This window comes from Zonotrichia leucophrys, chromosome 1A (genome assembly GCF_028769735.1).
Source record: "Zonotrichia leucophrys gambelii isolate GWCS_2022_RI chromosome 1A, RI_Zleu_2.0, whole genome shotgun sequence".
In the NCBI taxonomy this organism is placed as follows: Eukaryota; Metazoa; Chordata; class Aves; order Passeriformes; family Passerellidae; genus Zonotrichia; species Zonotrichia leucophrys.
In genome coordinates this window covers 8,041,695-8,060,642 of record NC_088170.1, presented here as the reverse complement: position 1 = coordinate 8,060,642, position 18,948 = coordinate 8,041,695, and the positions used below count along the sequence as shown (strand labels likewise).

The following is an 18,948-nucleotide window of genomic DNA, read 5'->3' as shown; positions in this document are numbered from 1 at the left end:
CCCACTGGGTTCAGTATCAGCAAGTTATTCTTGCAACCAAACTGAAGAGAAGCAGCCCAAAGCGACCTTCCCCTGGCAGGAACTGGTGAACCCTATCTAGCCATGAGGCTGGTGTGGTTAGATGTCATTCTCACGAAGGGGATTTATCTGAGCTCAAAAAAGCCAAAGTGAAGGCTTGATACCATCTGTTCAAGGGGTTAGGTGAGATGCAAGCACCAAGTTCATCACACCCATCTAAAATGCTGAGTGAAAGGCTTAAGGTCACTCCTTTCTCAGTGCTCCTTTGGCACCACTGGAGTACTCAGTGCTGCTTTTTCTTTTTATTGTTCCTCTCTGTCCAGTATTGTTTGGAGATTTAAAAATTAAATTAATCAGCGTCTTGGAGCATAACTTACAAGGTGGCTTTATTGTGAAATTGCAGCGTGACTCACAGAGGCTGCAGATCCACTTCTGAGGCCGGGCTGGCTGTGTTATTTCTGCCTGTTGTTTGTCTCCAGGCTGGCTTTGAGCAGGACCTGCAGCCACACAATGCAAGGAGCTGAGAAATGGCAGGGCAGTGCGTCATCCCGGGCGCGGCAGAGCAGCCATGTCACAGGCAGAGATGGCACAGATTACAGGGAGGATCTGAGCAGGATCCAGGGGAGGGTGAGGAACAAAACGTCCTGCAACGACAAAAATATCCATTTATGTCCATGGCTCGGGAGACAGAGAGTTCTGCAAAGTCCCATTCACCTGCTGGGGGGAACAAATTCCAGATGTCACAAAGATAGACAGGTGCACGTGGAAAGAGGTAAAATGGGACAATATCTCACAGGAGCCCAGCTCAGCAGGCAGCTGTGGGAAGGTACCCTCGTGTCCACTCAAAGAGAGGCACCACTTGAATTTCTTGAGCCAGAAACAAGTACTTCTGGGAGCAGTAGAAATTGTGCTGCCTGGTTTCCTGTGAGTCTCTATTTTGTGGTTGATTATCCGAGGCTAATAAGGGGCGAGAGCTGAATAAAGCTTTTCCTGTGGTCAGGGCATCCTGTGTGGATTCTCTGGGGTCTAATAATACAGTTCACCTTCCTCTTCTGCCCTTCCTTCAAAGAGGCACTAATTTGGATGTCTGTCTTCTGCACAAGTGCCAAACTTTCAGAAATCTGTATGAACTTTTTATCTGCAAGGATTCTCTGGCAAATATGTCTGAAGTTGGCCAGCTTAATCCAAAGCTGCCATAGCAATATACACATAGATATATCATCAGCCAGACCTCATTTGTTTAGGAAACAAGGATTCATTTAAAAAAAATAAATCACACCTTCCCCAAAGCAGTAACACATAACCTGAGTGCTGACCAGGCCTGGCTTAGAAAGCCAGAGCTCAACTTGTGATAGTTGCTTAGCAAAAGGCATCTTACATCAAAAACATCAACCACAGACACAGGTCTTACTGGGAAGCTTCATCAGTGCAGCTGTGGCATGGGAAATGCAAAAATAAAATGCTCACCGAGAGGGTACAGGCAGGAAATACCCCAGGAGCACAGGGCAGGGGGACAGACTCTGTGCTTTCATTGAAACAGGAAAGGTAGATGGAAACCAAAATAAATGAAGCTATACTTAAAATAAAGACTACCATAGCCTAGGCCGACAGAGGTTGTAACACCTGACCTAAGAATGGGTGGGGATGTTTGGGAGAAAGGAAGGGAGGCCTGGAAAATGGTGGTGCTATCCAGATAAGTCCCATGGAATGAAAATAAACACCTGATATCTGCTAAGTAAGGGGTACATGGAATAAGTCAAACATGACAGTCTGGTGGTTCATATATTTTTGTGTGTTCACGAAGAATTGGATCTGCCAGAACAACATGGAAGTGGAGCTTATTTAGGTTCTACTCATGTTCCTGTTTACCTGACCTTTGAGGTTGCTGCAAGAGCTCCTGGTGTGGAGCTGATGTTTCTGTGCTGTCTGCATAGCCCAGCAAGGCAGCACAGCTCAGAGCTGGGCCAGGTGGTGCTGGCAGCTGCCTACAGGACACTGATGTCCCACTGTGAAGTGTTTCCCTGTGTCTGTCCCACCTGGCAGGGCTGATTTTTTTCCTACAGTATCGTTGTAGAATTGACGCCAATTCCAGCTCCGTCACAACTCATCCCAAAACCAGCCAGATAATGGGATCCTGTTCATGGGATCCTGCTCATCAAAGCCCTCCTGTTGTTTCAGAGACACAAGCTGCTAGTTCTCCGCTAGTATGAAAGGTTTTTTCCAGCAGGATGTCATGATAAATGACAATTATTACTCCCCAGAGACCTGAGAAATGGTGATGTAGATATATCTCTGGGCATATGAGTGTTTGAGTACTTAGGAGACTCCAAAAGCTTATCCTAAAGGTATAATCCTACAAACTATTGACCATTCTGGCTCCACTCCAGCAAAGCACTTAAATATTTGGTGAACTCAGGAAGACTCTTCACATGCTTCAAGCACATCCATAAGCACTTGGTTGGAGCAGAGTTTGCTCCAGAGCCACACCTTGCACAAGAGAAATCTCCCCAGGCTAATCCTCATCTCTGTGCCTGCTGTGGCCATTGGCTTCCTCACAGCTACCAGCAGGTTGTGTCAACACTGACATTGTCTGGCCTTGCTGAAAGGGAAAAATGTTTCAGTGGATTCAGCATTCCACCTCAGTGCAATATCTAACAGGACAAGCAAGGTGGGAGGGAGGCAGTTTTGCAGGCAGTGCTGTAGACAAAAGATGTCCCTTCCCAGAACCAGCAGTCTCTGGGCAGCAATAAATCCACATGCTAAAAAATAAAGCAATTCCTAAAACAAACAATTCAGGCTTCGAAGTGTACAATAGGCAATTAGTTTGAATAATTGGGTGTAACTGTAGGCAGAGAGAAGCTACAAGACCAGATGTGCATATAAAACTAAACACAGGATCTAATCAAATCAATCCACCATCTGGAATGAGAAGAAGCATCATGTGACAGATCTGGTCAATATGTGAAAATGGTACAAATTTCTGGATAACGAGCTTCAGCTAAATCAATATGTCACATGAGTCAGAAATGGAAGCATCCATAAAATGGATTGCACCAGTTCAGCTAAATCACATCTGATTTTACTGCACTAATACCAAACTGGCATTAGGTGACCTACCACAAATAACAAGCAGGGAGTATCAGAATCACATACCCACAGGTAGAAACAGCTCATGGCAGACTAAGGTTCATAAGCACACTTCTGTCCACACAAAATAAATCCTACCTATCAAACTACTCTTTTCCAAGCAGTTGGTGTTAAAACCTTCCAGGCAGCTGTGTTTAAGTCAGAGAATGGATCCTGGTTCATTGAAGCTACCTCAGGAGCAGAAGCTGCAGCAAGGGCTGGAAACAGAGGAAATGTATTGGTAAAGCCAAGAGTAGAGAGTTGGAGAGCACAGAGTTCTCCATTGCTAGACAAGGGGTGTTCAGTGGGCTGAGCTCAGGACTCTGGTGCTTTGGAGGCAGAGAGCAGAGTCTCCAGGAGGTGACAGCAAATTTATGTAATCTGTGGGGTTAAGCGTTTCGTGCAAAGCTTCACTGCCTTAGCAACATGTGAGTGCGTTTGTGGGTTTGCAGATTGACTCCAGTGCTCCAGCAGACCATCTTCCCCTTCTGCTGCCTCTCTGGAAATAGTTCAAGCCAGTGTGTTGTGCACATAACTGCTACTGGCTTTCCCAGCCTCCATAAATCATATTAAAAAGATAGACAAAACCTAGGGGTGTCAGCAAACCAACAGGGGGAGGGATTTTCCTGGCCTGAAGTGAGAGGAATTGGGGGAGACCATGTGGCTACTCCAACTGTTTTCCACACAAGCATTTTGTTTATGGCCTGTGTGTGCAAAATATGGCAGAATAAAAAGCTCTCATGGGAGCTGGGAATCTGTCTGGCATGCGGCAAACCCCCATTATGACCCAGCCCTCTTCATCTGTCCTGCTGCCATGCCAGGGGTCTTTCTCCACAAGCCTTTTCTGCAGCAGGAGTCACCTGAGGTAAAAAGATGTATTTAAGCATCACCAGCTCTCACAAACAGAGGCTCAAAGTATCCTCAAACAGCCCATGGATGTTGAAAGCCAATCTGGTGCTCAAGGTGAAGGGGAGGGACACCTTGAGCACCATGGTTTGACTGACTTTGTGGCTTGCTGTGCCTTTTTGCTTTTTTTTGCTTTTTTTTCCAACAGCCCTGCATGTCACCATGGAGTCCAGCCCCCTTTCACGGGGGGATGTTAGAATAAATAACACATTTCAACACTCCTCCAGCTCACCTCACAGTCCCAATAACAACAGTGCAATATTCTTAAACTGCTTTTGCAAGCCTCCTTTCTACAGGGCAGTTGAAAGGATACAAAAGCGTTTTAACAATTTTATAGCTCATCTCCAGAGCGCTATTGTGAGGTGGGAGAAGGGGAGTTTTGTTGCCATTTGCCCATGGACAGCTGCCAAGCTCACCTGTCTCCACTGAGCCAGGGAGGGCCATATCACATCTCTCTGGAAACTCTGCAGCCAGCTCTGGATGGCTTCTCACTTTACTTATCTGAAAAACACACGTTGCTCTGTTTAACCCTTTCCCAGCGCTCGCCTGGGGGTGTTGCTCAAAACAGGCAACTTCTGTTTGGGCTTAGGGAAAGTCAGAGCTGTGAGGTGGATTTGGAGAAACCTGAAACCAGGACCCTCCTGTGGAAACAACCTTCACCCAGTGAAAATTCCTCTAACCCTGCAAGTCATCCTACTGACCTCAGGCCAAGTGTCCACAGCTCTTCTTTGGCCACTCCCTGGTCAGAGCTAACCAGCCTCCAAATCAGGCCCTTCTTTAAAAACCTCCAATTCCACAAGGTGCTGACTACATCCTCCTATGGGCCACTTAATTTTTGCACTTAATTTCTGCTTCTAATCTCAAAAATTATCATGAAAACCCTCCTGTGTAGGATTGACACAGGAGAACTGTGCAGTTTTGTTTGCTGGCGTTCAGGAAATGTTTGCCGATCCTCATGTGGAAGGTGTGACAGAAATGTGGTGTCATCTACTCCCCTGTGTAAGGATTTCCATCCCTACAAATAAATATTCTCCACCCTCCTCTTCTCCTGGAAAAAAAAAAGAGTGCACAGAATTATTCCCTGTCACATTCTTTCACTGAGCTGGCAAAATACAGTGAAATCCAGCAGAGTTTAAATGATATGGAATATGCAGGCATAGCTTATCTAAGATAAAGCGTGCAGATCAAAATCAACAAAGCCTCACAAAAGAAAGCCCCAAAAGAGCTTTCATCTGCCTGATCCCATTTCCCTGCCTACACTTCTTTGTACCCTATTGCAATACATTAGTTCTGCTTTGGTTTCTGCTCTGCAGCAACATTTCTGCTTAAGAAAGATTCTGTTGAGTCATTACCAGCATCAGCCAAACAGGCTTTTCAAGAATGGAGGAGAAAATAAAGGCTGTGGTTTTCAAATTAATTCCATGCTGCTTAACCCTTAAACCACTAGTGACTTTCAGACTGTCAGCCAAGTCAGTGCTGAGCAGAATTTGGGGCTGTTGTGCCTGAGACAGAGCAATGACAGCGCTTTTGTCAGTGATTGATGGCTCAGGCAGTGCTGGCCATGCACCTGGAAGGCAGAAATTGTAGTGAAGGGCTCTGCTGTCCAAGCCACGTCCTAAACACTCCCTTCTTGCTTGTAAACACTGCCTCAGATAACCCACACACCTAAACAGAGGCAGGGAGAAGGGCTTTTCTTACCAGAAGCTAGCAGTTGTAAATATAGAAATGGAAGAGAGACAAGCACATCTCTCCCTCTAGGATGTAGCAGAGATTCTCTACTCCCTCTTTCCCCAGCAGGTTGTATTTAGGAGACAATAGTGGTAACCAAAGAGATAAAACTTGAATAAGCTCCTGGTACCTTGAGGTTTGAGGGGCCCACAGGGGAGCCAACACTTGGAGTGAGAAGAGACAGAAGAGGCAAAAGTGGATAAGGTGATTTTCCTTGCCTTGGCTTTTAAAGCAATCTCAGCCTGCTAAGCTTTCAGTCCACGCTGCCAATGGCCATTTCCAAAGTTATCTTTGCTCAGAAAAAGGCTGGAATCGTTCTCTCTCCCTCTCATTCTCTCTGCCTCCCTTTTTAATGAAAGCTCAGTTTAGATCTGATATCACTCTAAAAGGTTTGCTATCAAAGTTTATTAGACCCACTGGGACAGATCACAGTTTGCAGAGGCTCACAGTTTCACAGCAGATAACTGTAAAGTGAACCATTCAATGTTCTTCAAAATGCTCCTTTTTCTTGGGCTCATCTATAACACAAAGCTGCACTGTGTTCAAGCATCATTAGAAGTGATCCCAGCTGATTACACGATGCTGGCCATAGTTCTGCCTTTGGAGCAAAATCAAGCAGCCCCCAGCCCCCAGCCTGTCCCACTGGGCGATGCTGAGGTGAGTGGGAGCCATTTGTAGTGAAGGAAAGCCCTACCAGCACAAGGGCATAATGCCAGCTATGTGCTCCTAAAAAAAGATCAGAAGTTTCAAAATACTAGGAAGCATGAGTGCAGCTTCCCTTTAAAAAATCATATTTGCCTTTCCCTGCTTAATGATAATGATATAATAATAACAATTAGGAAGGACTCCTCTACTAGGGACTAAAGCTGTGAAATTTCAGCTAGAAAGCAAAGAAATGAGAGAAGGAATTAGCATGCCTTCCTATAGAATGGCTGCTCCTTTTTCTTTTTTTTAATGAAGCCATTGGTGTCAATATGAGGTTTTTAGTAGGCTATCCTCCTAAAAGTGCATGGGAATAAACACCATATCTGGTGGGATCTCTGACTGTAACATGTATCACCGAGGCATCTATTTACAGTGGGAAGGGAGGGGAGGCTGTTCCATTTCCCAGGACAGGCATGGAAAGCATGATGTCCCACAAGCAAGGGTGGTGAGGGCTGGGAGAGGTACTGGGAAAAAAACATTCACAATAAGCTGAAGAGTGAAGGAGAGTTTCAGGGCAGATGTTTGCAGCATGCATCATCACCAGCCCTGGGAAAAGGCTGAGAGACAAAATGTTTGAATTGAGTCCTCGGGCCAGCAATGTCCTGTCCTTCTGCTGCCATTGTCCCTGTGACTTTGCAGTGTCATCTGCTCCAGAGCAGCAGGCTGGACAAAACTCAGGGAGTGGGTGGCTCTCAGATGCCCATGCTCCCTGCCAGGCTTTTCCCTTGCTTTTGGCCTCGGAATGCCTCTCACCAGCAGCATTTGCAACCATCTGACAGCTCTTCTGCTCTCTGATTCCCTAACAGGTCATGCAGATGGACCAGAAGCTGGATGACATCCTGAGCACCCTCCAGGCTCAGCTGGGGGATCAGGCACAGATGCCAGGGGCAGCCACCCCACCTGTCAGACACCCACAGACACCCACAGAGTCCCCCCAGTGACCCAGGAAATGTGAAAGCCGGGGGACAGCCAACGTGACCCTCCTGCTCTTCCATGTCTAGGTATCTCTCACTCTTGGTGTCCTCATCTGTGTCATGGGTGAAATGAAATATAAATGAAATAAATGAAAAATCTGCACTAGTAGATCAATGAGGAAAAAAAAAAACAGAAAAAAAATTTTAAAAAAAGAAGAAACAGCAAGAAGCCAGCCACGACCTTAGGAGAGCACATAAGTTCTGCACCTGTTTTATTTTATTTTAGCTGAACTCTGGCAGCCAGCAGCAGCCCAGCTCCCATCCCCCAGCCCCACTCGGGCTGAGCACACAGGCACAGGGCACGCTGTCAAGGGAAGCATCCCAGCCAGGGTTAGGATGACCCATTTGTGGGCACGGAAGGGGAAAAGAACTGTTCTTTTGGCATTTAATCACTAAGTTTAATGCTCACAGCATGCCCCAAAGGGGGAAAGGAGCCAGCATTTGAACATGAAACAAATGGAAATCAGTGAACAGGAAAATTAAACAGCATGTTTTGACTTCTACCAAGCAGTGAGGATCATAAGAAGGGCAGATTTATATGCTGGTGCGAATGACAAAGTAAAGACAACAGGCTACTGATTAAAAATATGGAAGTGTACACAGGCTGGTTGACATATGAAAGGCTGAAGCAGAGACTTCAGCTAATTAAAGCAAAGGGCTGCCAGTGAGATGAGATGCATGTTGGAACAGACAGGCAGGAGAGATAGGATCTGCGTAGGCTTACTTCACCAGAACACTGTAATAGTTATCAGCTACTCTGATGACTGTTATGCAAAATGTTCTCAAGCTTTTACCTTCATTCAGCAGAGGTTGTTGACTCCAGTTGCCTTAATTTTAACATAAGGAACCTGTATGTTAATTGGCTATGAGCTATCTGTGAAGCTGGGTTAAAGCCATGGAGAAGCAGGGTGCTGCAGGAGGGCTGCAGCTGTGATTGAGAGTGGCAGGGCTCCTTAAAGAAAACAGAAATGCACACACTGTTGATGAAAGCTAATGGCTGTTTAAATAAACTGCTGTGTATAATTTTCAATGCTAGATTTATTTTTTGCCTTGTAATCTGGCTGTAAATCGAGTGCACGTGCTGGCTGACGTGCTGTTGTTGAGGAACACCCCTGGTGCAGGTAGCTGGGCTGGCAAGCTGCAGATGGAAATGCAGGCTGAGATGCAGGGTTAAATGCAGGCTGAGATGCAGGTTTAAATGCAGAGTGAAGTACAGCCTGAGCTCTGGGTGGAGCCCAGGACAAGAGCATGAACTGCTGACCTTTGGGGTGACAAAGGGCACAAAGGCAGGTGACAGCCAGCCAGGTGAATGGACACTGAGACACAGCAGCAGCAGCTGGAAATTGCCAACCTTTTGGACAACAAGGGAGATGGAAACACGTGATGGCAGCGAGGTGGATGGACACATGGGGAGACTGGCCATGGGGAGACTGTGATGGGATAAAATCCCAGGATTCCTTTGCTGGGGTCTCTCCTTGGAGGCAGCAGCTTGGGCTGTTTCGGTGTCACTGCCCCAGGAACAAGTGGCTTCATGGAATGAGACACGTGGGACTCTGCCACCTCTGCCATGGCAAAGCTGGTGTGATGTGAGGGGGGTGTGAGGGGAGCCAGGCCAAGGAAGGGCCTTGAGTCCCAGAAAGTCTCTGACCTTGGGAGTGCCACTGCCAGAGAGTCCCAGAGGGAATGGTCTGACTGGGGAGTTTCCTTTTAACACTGTCACCATGAAATAGATCTTACCTGGCACTTCAGAAAATGGGCAATAACAGCACTGCTGCTAAAAACCTAAATAATAAACCAGGCTAAAATGGGTGCAGTGTTACTTAGTCGAGTCTTTTTAATATATTTGCATAACCAACAATTTGAATGAGCAGAAGACTGCAGAGCAAAGACCTGATTCCTGGGAAATCCTAAATATATTCTATTCCCACTCATATCCGTGAAAGCCAAGCCTGCATTGCATTTACAAGCAACCTGAAAGACTGGTCCCTTAATAAGCATTTATTTGGACAAATGAGTGGTCCATTTCAATGTAATCAAATTAGTTTCTAACTATTACCTGTCCCTTTAAAACTCTTTCCCAGGTTTGTGTGTCTGGGAATTCAAGCTTGGAAAGAGCACAATGAGACTGATTCCAATCTTTAGATTGCAGGCGCGTCTTAGACAGAATATTAATGATGTGTGAGAGGCAATAAAAAAGAAAAAAAAAAAAGAAACAATGTGGTTTTAATTAAATCAGCTGACAAGCCGCCATTCCATCTTGTCTGATTACTGCAGAGTTACTGAACATGACCAAATACAGCATGTAACATGGGAAAAACAGTAAATAATCATTGCCAGAGCATTGAGCTGCTCCTGGTTTCAGTCAGGGTCATGAGCTTCTGCAATATTCCTTCATAAAACCTCCCTGACTGTGGCCAGCCTAAACGGGCAACTGGACAGCAAATTAGGGTTAACACTGTTTCATCAGCCACAGGTAAAAGAAAATAAATCTGATTGGAGATCCTTTTGCCACAGCGATTCTTAAAGGGAGCAGTGCAGCTTTCAGCAGAAGAGCTCAGGGACAGCTGTGGCCAACACGAGGTGACATTTCCTTCTGCACCACTGCAGATATTTGTGTGAGGGATATCCTGATCACTTGGTGGACCAAGTAATGCAACAGTGTTTTACTTACTCTTCAGCCTCAACAGAAGTGTTTAGGCACTATATATATAGCAACACCTACTACTCTGAAGTGCCTGGAAAATCCAGCTGAATAGAACACAAGTGGTCACAGCTATGGTGAGTGTCAGAAGGGATGAGTGGGTGGGAGGAGAAGATAAAGAGGCACGCAGTGGTCCCTCCAGAAAAACAGAATGTGTGCCAGACTGTCTGTACGCATGTGTGTGTGCACATGTGTCTGTTTTAAACTCAAGCCAGGGTTTCCCCAGAAAGTATTGAGTGAGGCCAGTGCTTGAACCTTCACAGGTTTGAAAACCCAGCAGTGCTGGCCATACATTCACTTTACAGATGGCACTGTGGACACCACAGCGTGGCAGGACCTGTGACCAGGACACTCCCCATTGCCAGAATGGAGAGGTGAGGGTGTGGCTTGAGCAAATTGCAGGAGGAAGGAAGAAGCCTGGTGGGAGACACCCATTTTCACACCATATGAAGAGATTAATGGTAAAAAAATTCAAGCAAAATAGCTTAGCCAAACTTAAGAAAATGTCCATTTGCCATCCAGCAAAATCTTTCTGATTGCCCAGGGGGAAAAATACACAGAATTAGCACTGATGTGGCCACGTGGTGACACTTCCTGACCTTTCCACTGAGCAAAGATGGTTTGGTGCAGGCATACAAACTATATTAATGCATTTGCACTTGGCCTTGTTGAACTGGATGTGGTTCTCATAGTCCCACTTCTCAGGCCTGTCCAGGTCCCTCTGGATGGCATCAGCTCCCTCAAGCTCCCTCATGCATGGCTCAGCTTGTTGTTACCTACAAACCTGCTGAGGGGGCACTGAGGAAGATATTAAGTAGGTTTTTTCCCAGTACAGAGCATTGAGGCAAGTCCCTCATTGCTGGTTTCCATTTTGACATTGATCTGTAAACTGAAACTCCATCCAGACAATTCCTTGTCCATCCATATTTCTCCAATTCTGAACTAGCAATGGCAAGGGGGAGTCTACCAAAGGCCTTGAAGAAGTGCAGGTAGTTGATCTCAGTTGTCACTGCTGTGGAAGGTAAGTGGATTAGTCAGGCATGACTGCGCTTGCTGAAGTCGTGTTCAGGCTCATTAATCTCCTCCTTGTCTTCCATACAATTCAACAGGACTTCTAGAAGGATCTGTCCCATGATCTTACTGGGCACTGAGGTGAGGCTGGCTGGTCAGCAGCCCCGGGGTCCTGCTTGTTCCCCCATGTAAAAACACACGTGCTACCATGCATTCCCCCTTGGCAGTGGCTCCAACACAAGGCAAAATACAGAAAGGATTCCCAGGGGAAATCCATGTGTGTGTTTTTATCTCCATTTGTACTGACTCTGGTTCACTGGTGTTCACCCCACTCATTCCTGCTGGATGGGAGTGCAGCTGCTGAGCAGGGAGCACTCACAAGGTCACTCCTACAGCCCCTCCTCTGTGACAGTGGAACAGTGACAATGTTCTACAGCCCATGAGGTTGTCAGCACTGCAGCCACGTCTGCACTGGTCCCATTTTGCCTTTGGACCCAGAACAGAGGCACAGCCCAGGCAGCCAAGGTCTCCCAAGGCCACAGGATCAGCAGGGGCAGCTGTCAGCAGTGCAGTTCACCAGTGCATCAAAAGACAAGAGTGTAGATCAAGTAAAGATGAGATTCCTTTTTTCCAAAAGATCACATGGTTTTCTACCTGATCCAGTTTCACTGTGGAAGATACACGGTGTCCTCTCTTACCAGAGACATCGACACTAACCCAAACAAGATTTTCCACATTCCTTCTAATAATGCATGACATCCTGAAGTCTGCTGTCTGCCTGTGATGATGCAAGATGCTCAGAAGTCATTACAACAAAGCCCCAGGGGATTATTTTCTCATTTCCATAATTACATAGTCAGTAATAATATCACGAACCAATCTTATCTCAAAACATGTACTCAGATCTCTAATGCTGATAGTTCTTAAGTGATGTGTACTCTGATCTTTAATGGTGATATTTCTTAAGTGATGTGTGGGATTAAAGTCCTGCGTATGATAAGGCTGCAGCAGTGAGGGAAATAAAAGTTCAGCTTCCATCAGCTGGGGGTTTTCATTCCTGAGAAAAGGTAACTGTGCCCCCAGAACAGATGATGTGGGGGACAGATCACAAATCTGCCGCCTCATCTGGAACATTCTCTTCATCTCTGGAGAGTAAAAAGTGAGAAAAGACCCTCCAGACACAGCTGCCCCTTTCAGAAATGGGGCAGCAAATCCAGCAGCCCTGGATGTTTTCATCCCACTGCCTGGATGTGGTATCACCAGAAGAACCCGTGCTGGAAGTCCCTCCAATCTCTGTAGGACAAGGACAGCTACATTCCCTGCTTTTCCCTTAGTATGGCAAATCAGCAGGGCTCTTTTGGTGCCTCTTTTCTCAGTAGCTCAAGGAGTTTTCTCTTCTCACTGATGTTTCCAGCCTAAGCCCTGAAGGGTCTGGACTGACAATTCATTTAGGAAGTGCTGTATCTCAGGCAGCCCTAAACAGCAGAGCTCATTCAGCACTCTTTTGAACAAACTGAACAATGTGTCTAAAAAGAAAACCATGCTTTAGGGAGTAAAATGCCACCAGGTAAAGAACCTCCAGCATCAAAACTGCATTATTTAGTATTCTGAAGGAGTACATGCTAGAATCAGTGTAATGGCCAAGGAAAAGCCAGGTGAAGGGCCCAGGGTAGATCTTTCTCAGACATCATTTCCAGCTGCAGCATAGCCCAGCCAAGATGGCACTGTGCTACCTGCATGGTAGGAAAAGGTTTGAGTCCCTCTCAGCAACCTCTTTTCTCAGGTAAAGCAACCTCTGCTTAGTCAAAAGACACTCCAAGGTAGCTGGAAATATCAGACACCAAAAGAGAGGAAAAAAGTCTAATTAACTAATGGTCATTATCTCTATTCCCACATCCTTTTCTAACCTCCAGAGGATCCTAGCTCTGGACTGGATTCCTGTTGCTGGGGATGTGTTCCCTGCAGCTCCCTCCCTGCCATCCAGCAAACAGTGCCTGTTAGACAGGAAGGAGAGAAACAGCCAAGAGCATCCTCCCCACAAGGAGCTGTTTTGCCAAAACACTTACTGCCTCGTGTTTAGCCCTCCCTGTGGCTCCCAAATGACTCTGTAAAAGTACAGTGTCTCTGCCTGGATTCCTGGCTGAACACACGTTTTTCTCAGAGCTTGGATTTGGCACATGTGGGTTTGTGAACAGAATTTTAACTCATCTTCATTCTGTTGTTTGATCTCCCCCTGGGGTGGGTGGAACTGCGTGCAAGGGACTGACCTGACATAAGCAGCAAGGGGAAGGGAATTTTTGAGCTCTGTGATTAATGTAACTGCTGCACCTTGTCTGGCCAATCAGGCAGGGAAAGGTCGCTCTTTCTTTAACCAAAGAATCATAATTTTCAACAACAATGCCTTGAAGCATTTGCCTGAGACTCACCTCAACCTTAGAGGGGAAAATTCACATTTCAAAAATACCTGTTGAGCATTACTTATGCTTAGCTAAAATACAGCTTTTGTTCTTTACAGCTGTGTACCTTGGGTTGTTAGCACCCTAGTCAGCAAGGCCCTTCAAGCAACCAATGTTCCTGGTGGAGGGGCTGGGGTTTGTATCATCAACATGTGAGGGGGAAAGGGGACCACTTGTGTAGAAGAACAATTGCCTGATTCAGTGTCCTTATTCCCTTTGTTTTCTTTGCTGAGAATTTTCCCCTTTCTGAAACACTAAACAGCTCATTTCTTCCAACCTAAACAAATGATCCTGCCAGCTACCGATTTTTCCCTCCTTTCTCTTTCTAATGGTTGGTATTGTAAGTACAAGTTTCCATTTGTTTGATAGCGGGTCAGGAGGCCAAGAAGAGCGAGGGACAGCTCCTGTTACACATCAGTGCTGTGCCAAACTCTTCAGTTTGGCTACACCGTGAGTGTTATCACTCTTGGACTCCACCAGCCCCACTGGCCAGCTCCCAGGGAGCTGCTGCTTTGGCTGGAGACAGGCAGAGTGCAGTGGGGGAGCAGCAGAGCCTCCATCCTCAGAGCCACGGGTGTCACTTTCACTGAGCTGGTGTGTTCTCCCCTCTGTGTTATCATGTAATCCCCCACACCACAGTCCAGTTAAGCCAGTCCTCCAGATAAGGAAGGCTATTGCTTTTGGAAAGCTGGCAATAAACTTCATTTACCAACCCAGCATCAACCCAGAACTGGTCCAAAGGGCTGCAGCTGGCAGGCTACAGCCCTTCCTTCCCATGAAAAAACATCAGGGAAAAGAGGGAGTATTTCTGCAGACACGGAGCACTGAGAGGTTTTGTCCTTGATGGATCTGTGCTCAAAGCAGGCGAAATTCAGAGCAGACATGAATGCACTGGAGGCCATGGATGAATTTGGCTTGAGCTCTCTTACCATAAGCAGTTGGTAGGTTTAAAAAAACCCCTGGTTTCACTAACCTTACTGGAGCTCTGAATTGGAGTAAAAATTTCCCAGTGACCTTCAAAGCCATATATTACGTGGCAGACAGTAATTTTCATCCCATGGAAAACCCAAGTTTAGACACAACTAGAGGCAGACATCACAGAGGAGCCCAGTGACTGTGATCCATTTTGTGAATAGCACTGCTTTGAGGGGGTCCTCAGATCCCTAAGTTTCCCTCGAGTTTAATGTATGAATGAACCCAAAACAAATAAAAATGGCAGCTGCAACAGAATCTGCACATTCTGACTTGGATCAATGTCTGACAATGTTGCTGCATGTTCAGTGCTGAATCAAAATGGTAAGCTATTGAAAATATGTCAGTAATTATCAGGTGGGGAAAAACTCCCAGATTATTTGGGCCTTGCCCATGCACCCATTTTGCAAAAATAACATCATTTTCACTGGCAGCATCTTGGGTGAGGCTGAAAATTAAGGTGACAGTGCAAGTGTTGAACAAGCACAAAGCCAGCTTATCCCTTCAAGCATAAACAGCTGAAGGAGTGGTTTGTGGCAAGGAATCACCTATGACAATCATGCTCCTTCATGTCCTGGGATGGAGCTGCTGTATGTGCTCCCCAGTTTGGGTGAAATCATGCCTTCAACAGGCAGCCCTGTGTGAGGTGACTGCTGTGGAGAGCCTGGGCTGCTGGAAATGAAAGAGCAGGTTGAGCTTGCCCAGCTCCTCCTGGCTGCTCCTGGCACAAGCTGGAGCAGGAAGTGAGGAGGATGAGGGCTGACTGCTCTGTGTGAGAGATGTCCACAGGGGTAAGGAGGCCAGGAGAGACCATGGTGTCACTGACAGGGACCCAGTCACACAGGACTAAATCCAGGCTCAAGCTGTTCCTATTCACCGCAGGGAGGAAAAGCTTAAAACAAAAGGAGTATAAAAGTAGCTGAAAACTTGGCAAAATGCATACAAAAGAGTCAGGGAAACTGGATGAATAAAATGCCCCCCATCCCCAGGTGCCAGCAACATAAACATTGGAAAAGCTGGAACACTCAAATGGCTTTGCTTTTATAAAGTGCCTTTTTTTTTTCACCCCAGACTTTTTTGGTTCTGTTTTTCTTCTTTATCTCTCCCCAGCAGTGGCTGACAGATGACCTTTAAAGCCCTGGAGAGCAGCCCCAGCAGGTGATTTACTAACAGCTGTGCCAGTCAGCAAACTGGAGGGGCAGAGGTCGGGGCTGCCCAGCCCATTCAGGGTGGGATTTAATTAAAGAAAGATGCATTGCACTTTTTATTGATTTGTGTGCATGCACCCACGAGCCTTTTCTTCTTTTTTTTCCTCTTTCTTTTTTTAATGTTTACATCCCAGCTCCATGCACCTGGACATTTTATGCTGGCTGTGTGAGCCTTGCCACCTCACCCCCCAAGGACACTGAAATCCCATCTCACACTTCCAGAGGGGCTGGAGCAGGTGGGGAGGAGGCAAGGGGAGGGGAACCCAGCATCTGACAGCACACAGCATCCCTGCTCTTCCTTTGGTGTTCATGGGGTGGCTGTTGGAGGGATGCTGTTTTTTCTCTCCCTGTGGTAAAATTCTGCCATTTTAGTGTCTTCCAGATGATCCACTGGGAGAGGGGGAAGGAAGGCATTAAAAGGACAAGTCTTGCCTTTTCCTCTAGGTTTTTCCACTGAAGACAGTGGGCATTTTTGGAGCAGCAAAATGCACAGTAAAAAGGCAGAATAAAAATTCCGTGGCTCTGTATTCACACACCAGCGTAGTTCATTATTGTCACTCATGCTCCTAATCCCCATTTTTCGTTCACTCAGACTTTACCTATTGCTATTATTCTTATTTTTTTAATTTTTATCAGATTTTTAAAATATGTAATAGTCACATATAAACAAACTTCCATTCTTATGAGTTTAAAAAGTGCAGTGATCATCATGCCTGGCTAAGGCCACAGCTTGGAGAAAAGCTTCAGATTTGCTGTCAAGTCTTTCGGTGATGGACAATCTGCTGTTCTAGCGGTGAAATTAATCCTTTACAAAATAAATAGGATTTTGTGACCAAGTTTTTCCAAAGGCATTTTTCAGTCACAGAGTCTTACAGATAAACTAAGAGTAAATCATCTTGCTTTTTCTTAGAAGTCACTGCCCTCACAGATGTTTCTACCAAGTCACTTTGCAGTGTTCCCTTGAGTAAATCACGTGGAGCTTCTGATGACTCCCAAAGCAAGGCAGATTTCACAGGCTTCAGATCCCTTGGTGAGCTTTTTTCTGAACTCTTTCCAATTTTCCCAGCTCTTTTCTTGGTCTCTTTCCAAGGCATGGTGGTTGTCATTGGCCAGGAAGTCCCAGTGACAGGTGAGGCTTCTATGGTCCGAGAAGCTCCGAGCACAGCTGCCAAATTTCCCTTAAAAGAGTTCCCTACAGCTCACCATCATGGGCTCAGCTATGCAGATATGACACATCCAAGCCTTGCTTAGGTTCACCTGGCTTCTGAAAAGAAGGGGCAGCCACCTGAACCAAAGACAAAGGAGGTTTCAGAGTAGGTGAGGATATGAGGGTTCCCCTTTTCCTCTCACTCTGGTTTCTACCATCGTGGTTTTACACCCATGCTGCACTGGCAGCAGCCATTGTCCATGGGTCAGAATTCTGCAGCCCTAACTTGAGGCAAACTCCTTCCAAAAATGGATGTTTCTGGTGTGGCAGACTGGCCTGGAATGTCTAGGTCTAAACTAATTACACATCCGTCACAGACTTCCCGTCATCCCGCCAAAACTGGGATGCCTGTGTTCAGCTGAGCCTTTCAACACCACCAAGGCATCTCCAAGTCCAGTTCCCTTTAAAATGCAGGGGAAATAAATACCCAGCATCACCATGTGGCTTTGAAAATCCCCCTGCAATCTCCAACCCTCACTTCCCATCTGTGAAACAGGAAAAACAGCAATTCCTACCCCATATCTGCTTTATCAGTCTTGTCTATGCAGACCACAAATTCTATGAGACATGAACTGGCTGCTACTAAATATAGGTACAATGTCTAGCACAGTTTTTATTAGAGCCCCTAGGCGCTACAGCTCCATAAATATCCATGTTGACTTTTTCCAGATTAAGAACACATCAATGGGAGCTTTGCTCAAGTAAGAACTGCAGGATCTGGCACTGGTGCTCTTAAACCCTAATAGGACTGAGAGAGTCTGAAGCCTCTTCCAGGCTCATTCACTGGTATCAATGCTTTTAATACCAAGTCAGCTGTTGTGACATAAAGGGTATGTTTCTCTTGGTGCTGTTTCTTGGAACTGAAGAGCCCTCCTGAAGTTTTAATTTTCTTTACTGAAAAGCCCTGCTATGGTAAATCATCAACTCACCAAATTTATAGGAGGCACAGCACTTAGTATGTCACGTCTCTGAGCCCAGCCTACTGATTCACTTACTTATGCTTTTGTTCTTTTGCTTTGTAGTTCTCTTGATTTCAGCAACTGTCTATCATTTTCATGAGGCTTGCTGGCTAGAATGCCCCCTACTATTCCAGTAATCATTGCCCTGCTAGAGTGTTTATTACTGACTGAATGGCTGCACAGACTGGTAGAATGACCTGAGCTGTATGAATTTTCCCTCAAGTCTCTGGGGCCTCACAATTCTTGAAAGAATGTAAAGGAAAAAAAAATAAAAAGAAAAAAAAATGGAGCTTTAGTTATGGGGAAGGGTCAAAGTCAAGTTTCTCTGCAGTAGCAGATTTCTTTGCTGCCCTTGGTGCCTCTGACACTGAGCACTCACCACATCACCTCCAATAGCCAGGGAGCAGCTGTGAGCTTGCCATGGGATGAGAACTGAGGCAGGTAACCTTCAGCAGCCCATTTTGGTGCATCAGGAGACTGCTGCTTAAATCCTGTGTGCTCCTCCTCTACAAAACATTCCCCCTGGACGGGGTCCCAACACGCTGGGGACTGCCTGGGTGTTTGGGGTGTATTTGAGTTGAGGTTTGTGGTAGGTGCACTGTAAAAAAACAAAACAAAACACAAACAAACCACACACACACATACAAAAACCCAGTGACCAACACAAGATAATACACAGACGTGTAAATAACTGTGGGTCGGTTTCCAAAACACAGACTCTCTCTCACTTTTATCAGTGGTTTGTTTCCCTTCTGGCTGAGATTCTCAAAAGTGGGTGCCTAAAATTAGTCTCTCCTGGGTAAATGCTTCAAAAGCATCTTAATAACACAGGAATCCAAGTGCCTCATATAGCACTTCTTAAAGGCTCTGGAAAATCTCAGCTCTCCATCCACATCTTTAGTGATAGGATTTTTAAATGCCCACAGCTCAGGATTCTTCCAAGGAAGTGGGGCATCCATCACACTTTGTCTGCTGGC

General features: G+C 46.0%; 1 protein-coding gene across 1 annotated transcript in view; it reads left to right on the top strand.

Annotated features, from left to right (window-relative positions):
• The window catches only part of LOC135456204 (potassium voltage-gated channel subfamily KQT member 1-like), a gene marked incomplete at its 5' end in the record, with an annotated part of 404,683 nt that extends 395,311 nt beyond the window's left edge, over positions 1-9,372 (top strand). Inside the window, one exon of the mRNA XM_064729935.1 lies at positions 7,290-9,372. Within this exon, the coding sequence (XP_064586005.1) occupies positions 7,290-7,424 (135 nt within the window). The remainder of the gene's footprint in view (positions 1-7,289) is intronic.
• Positions 9,373-18,948: the final 9,576 nt, after the last annotated feature.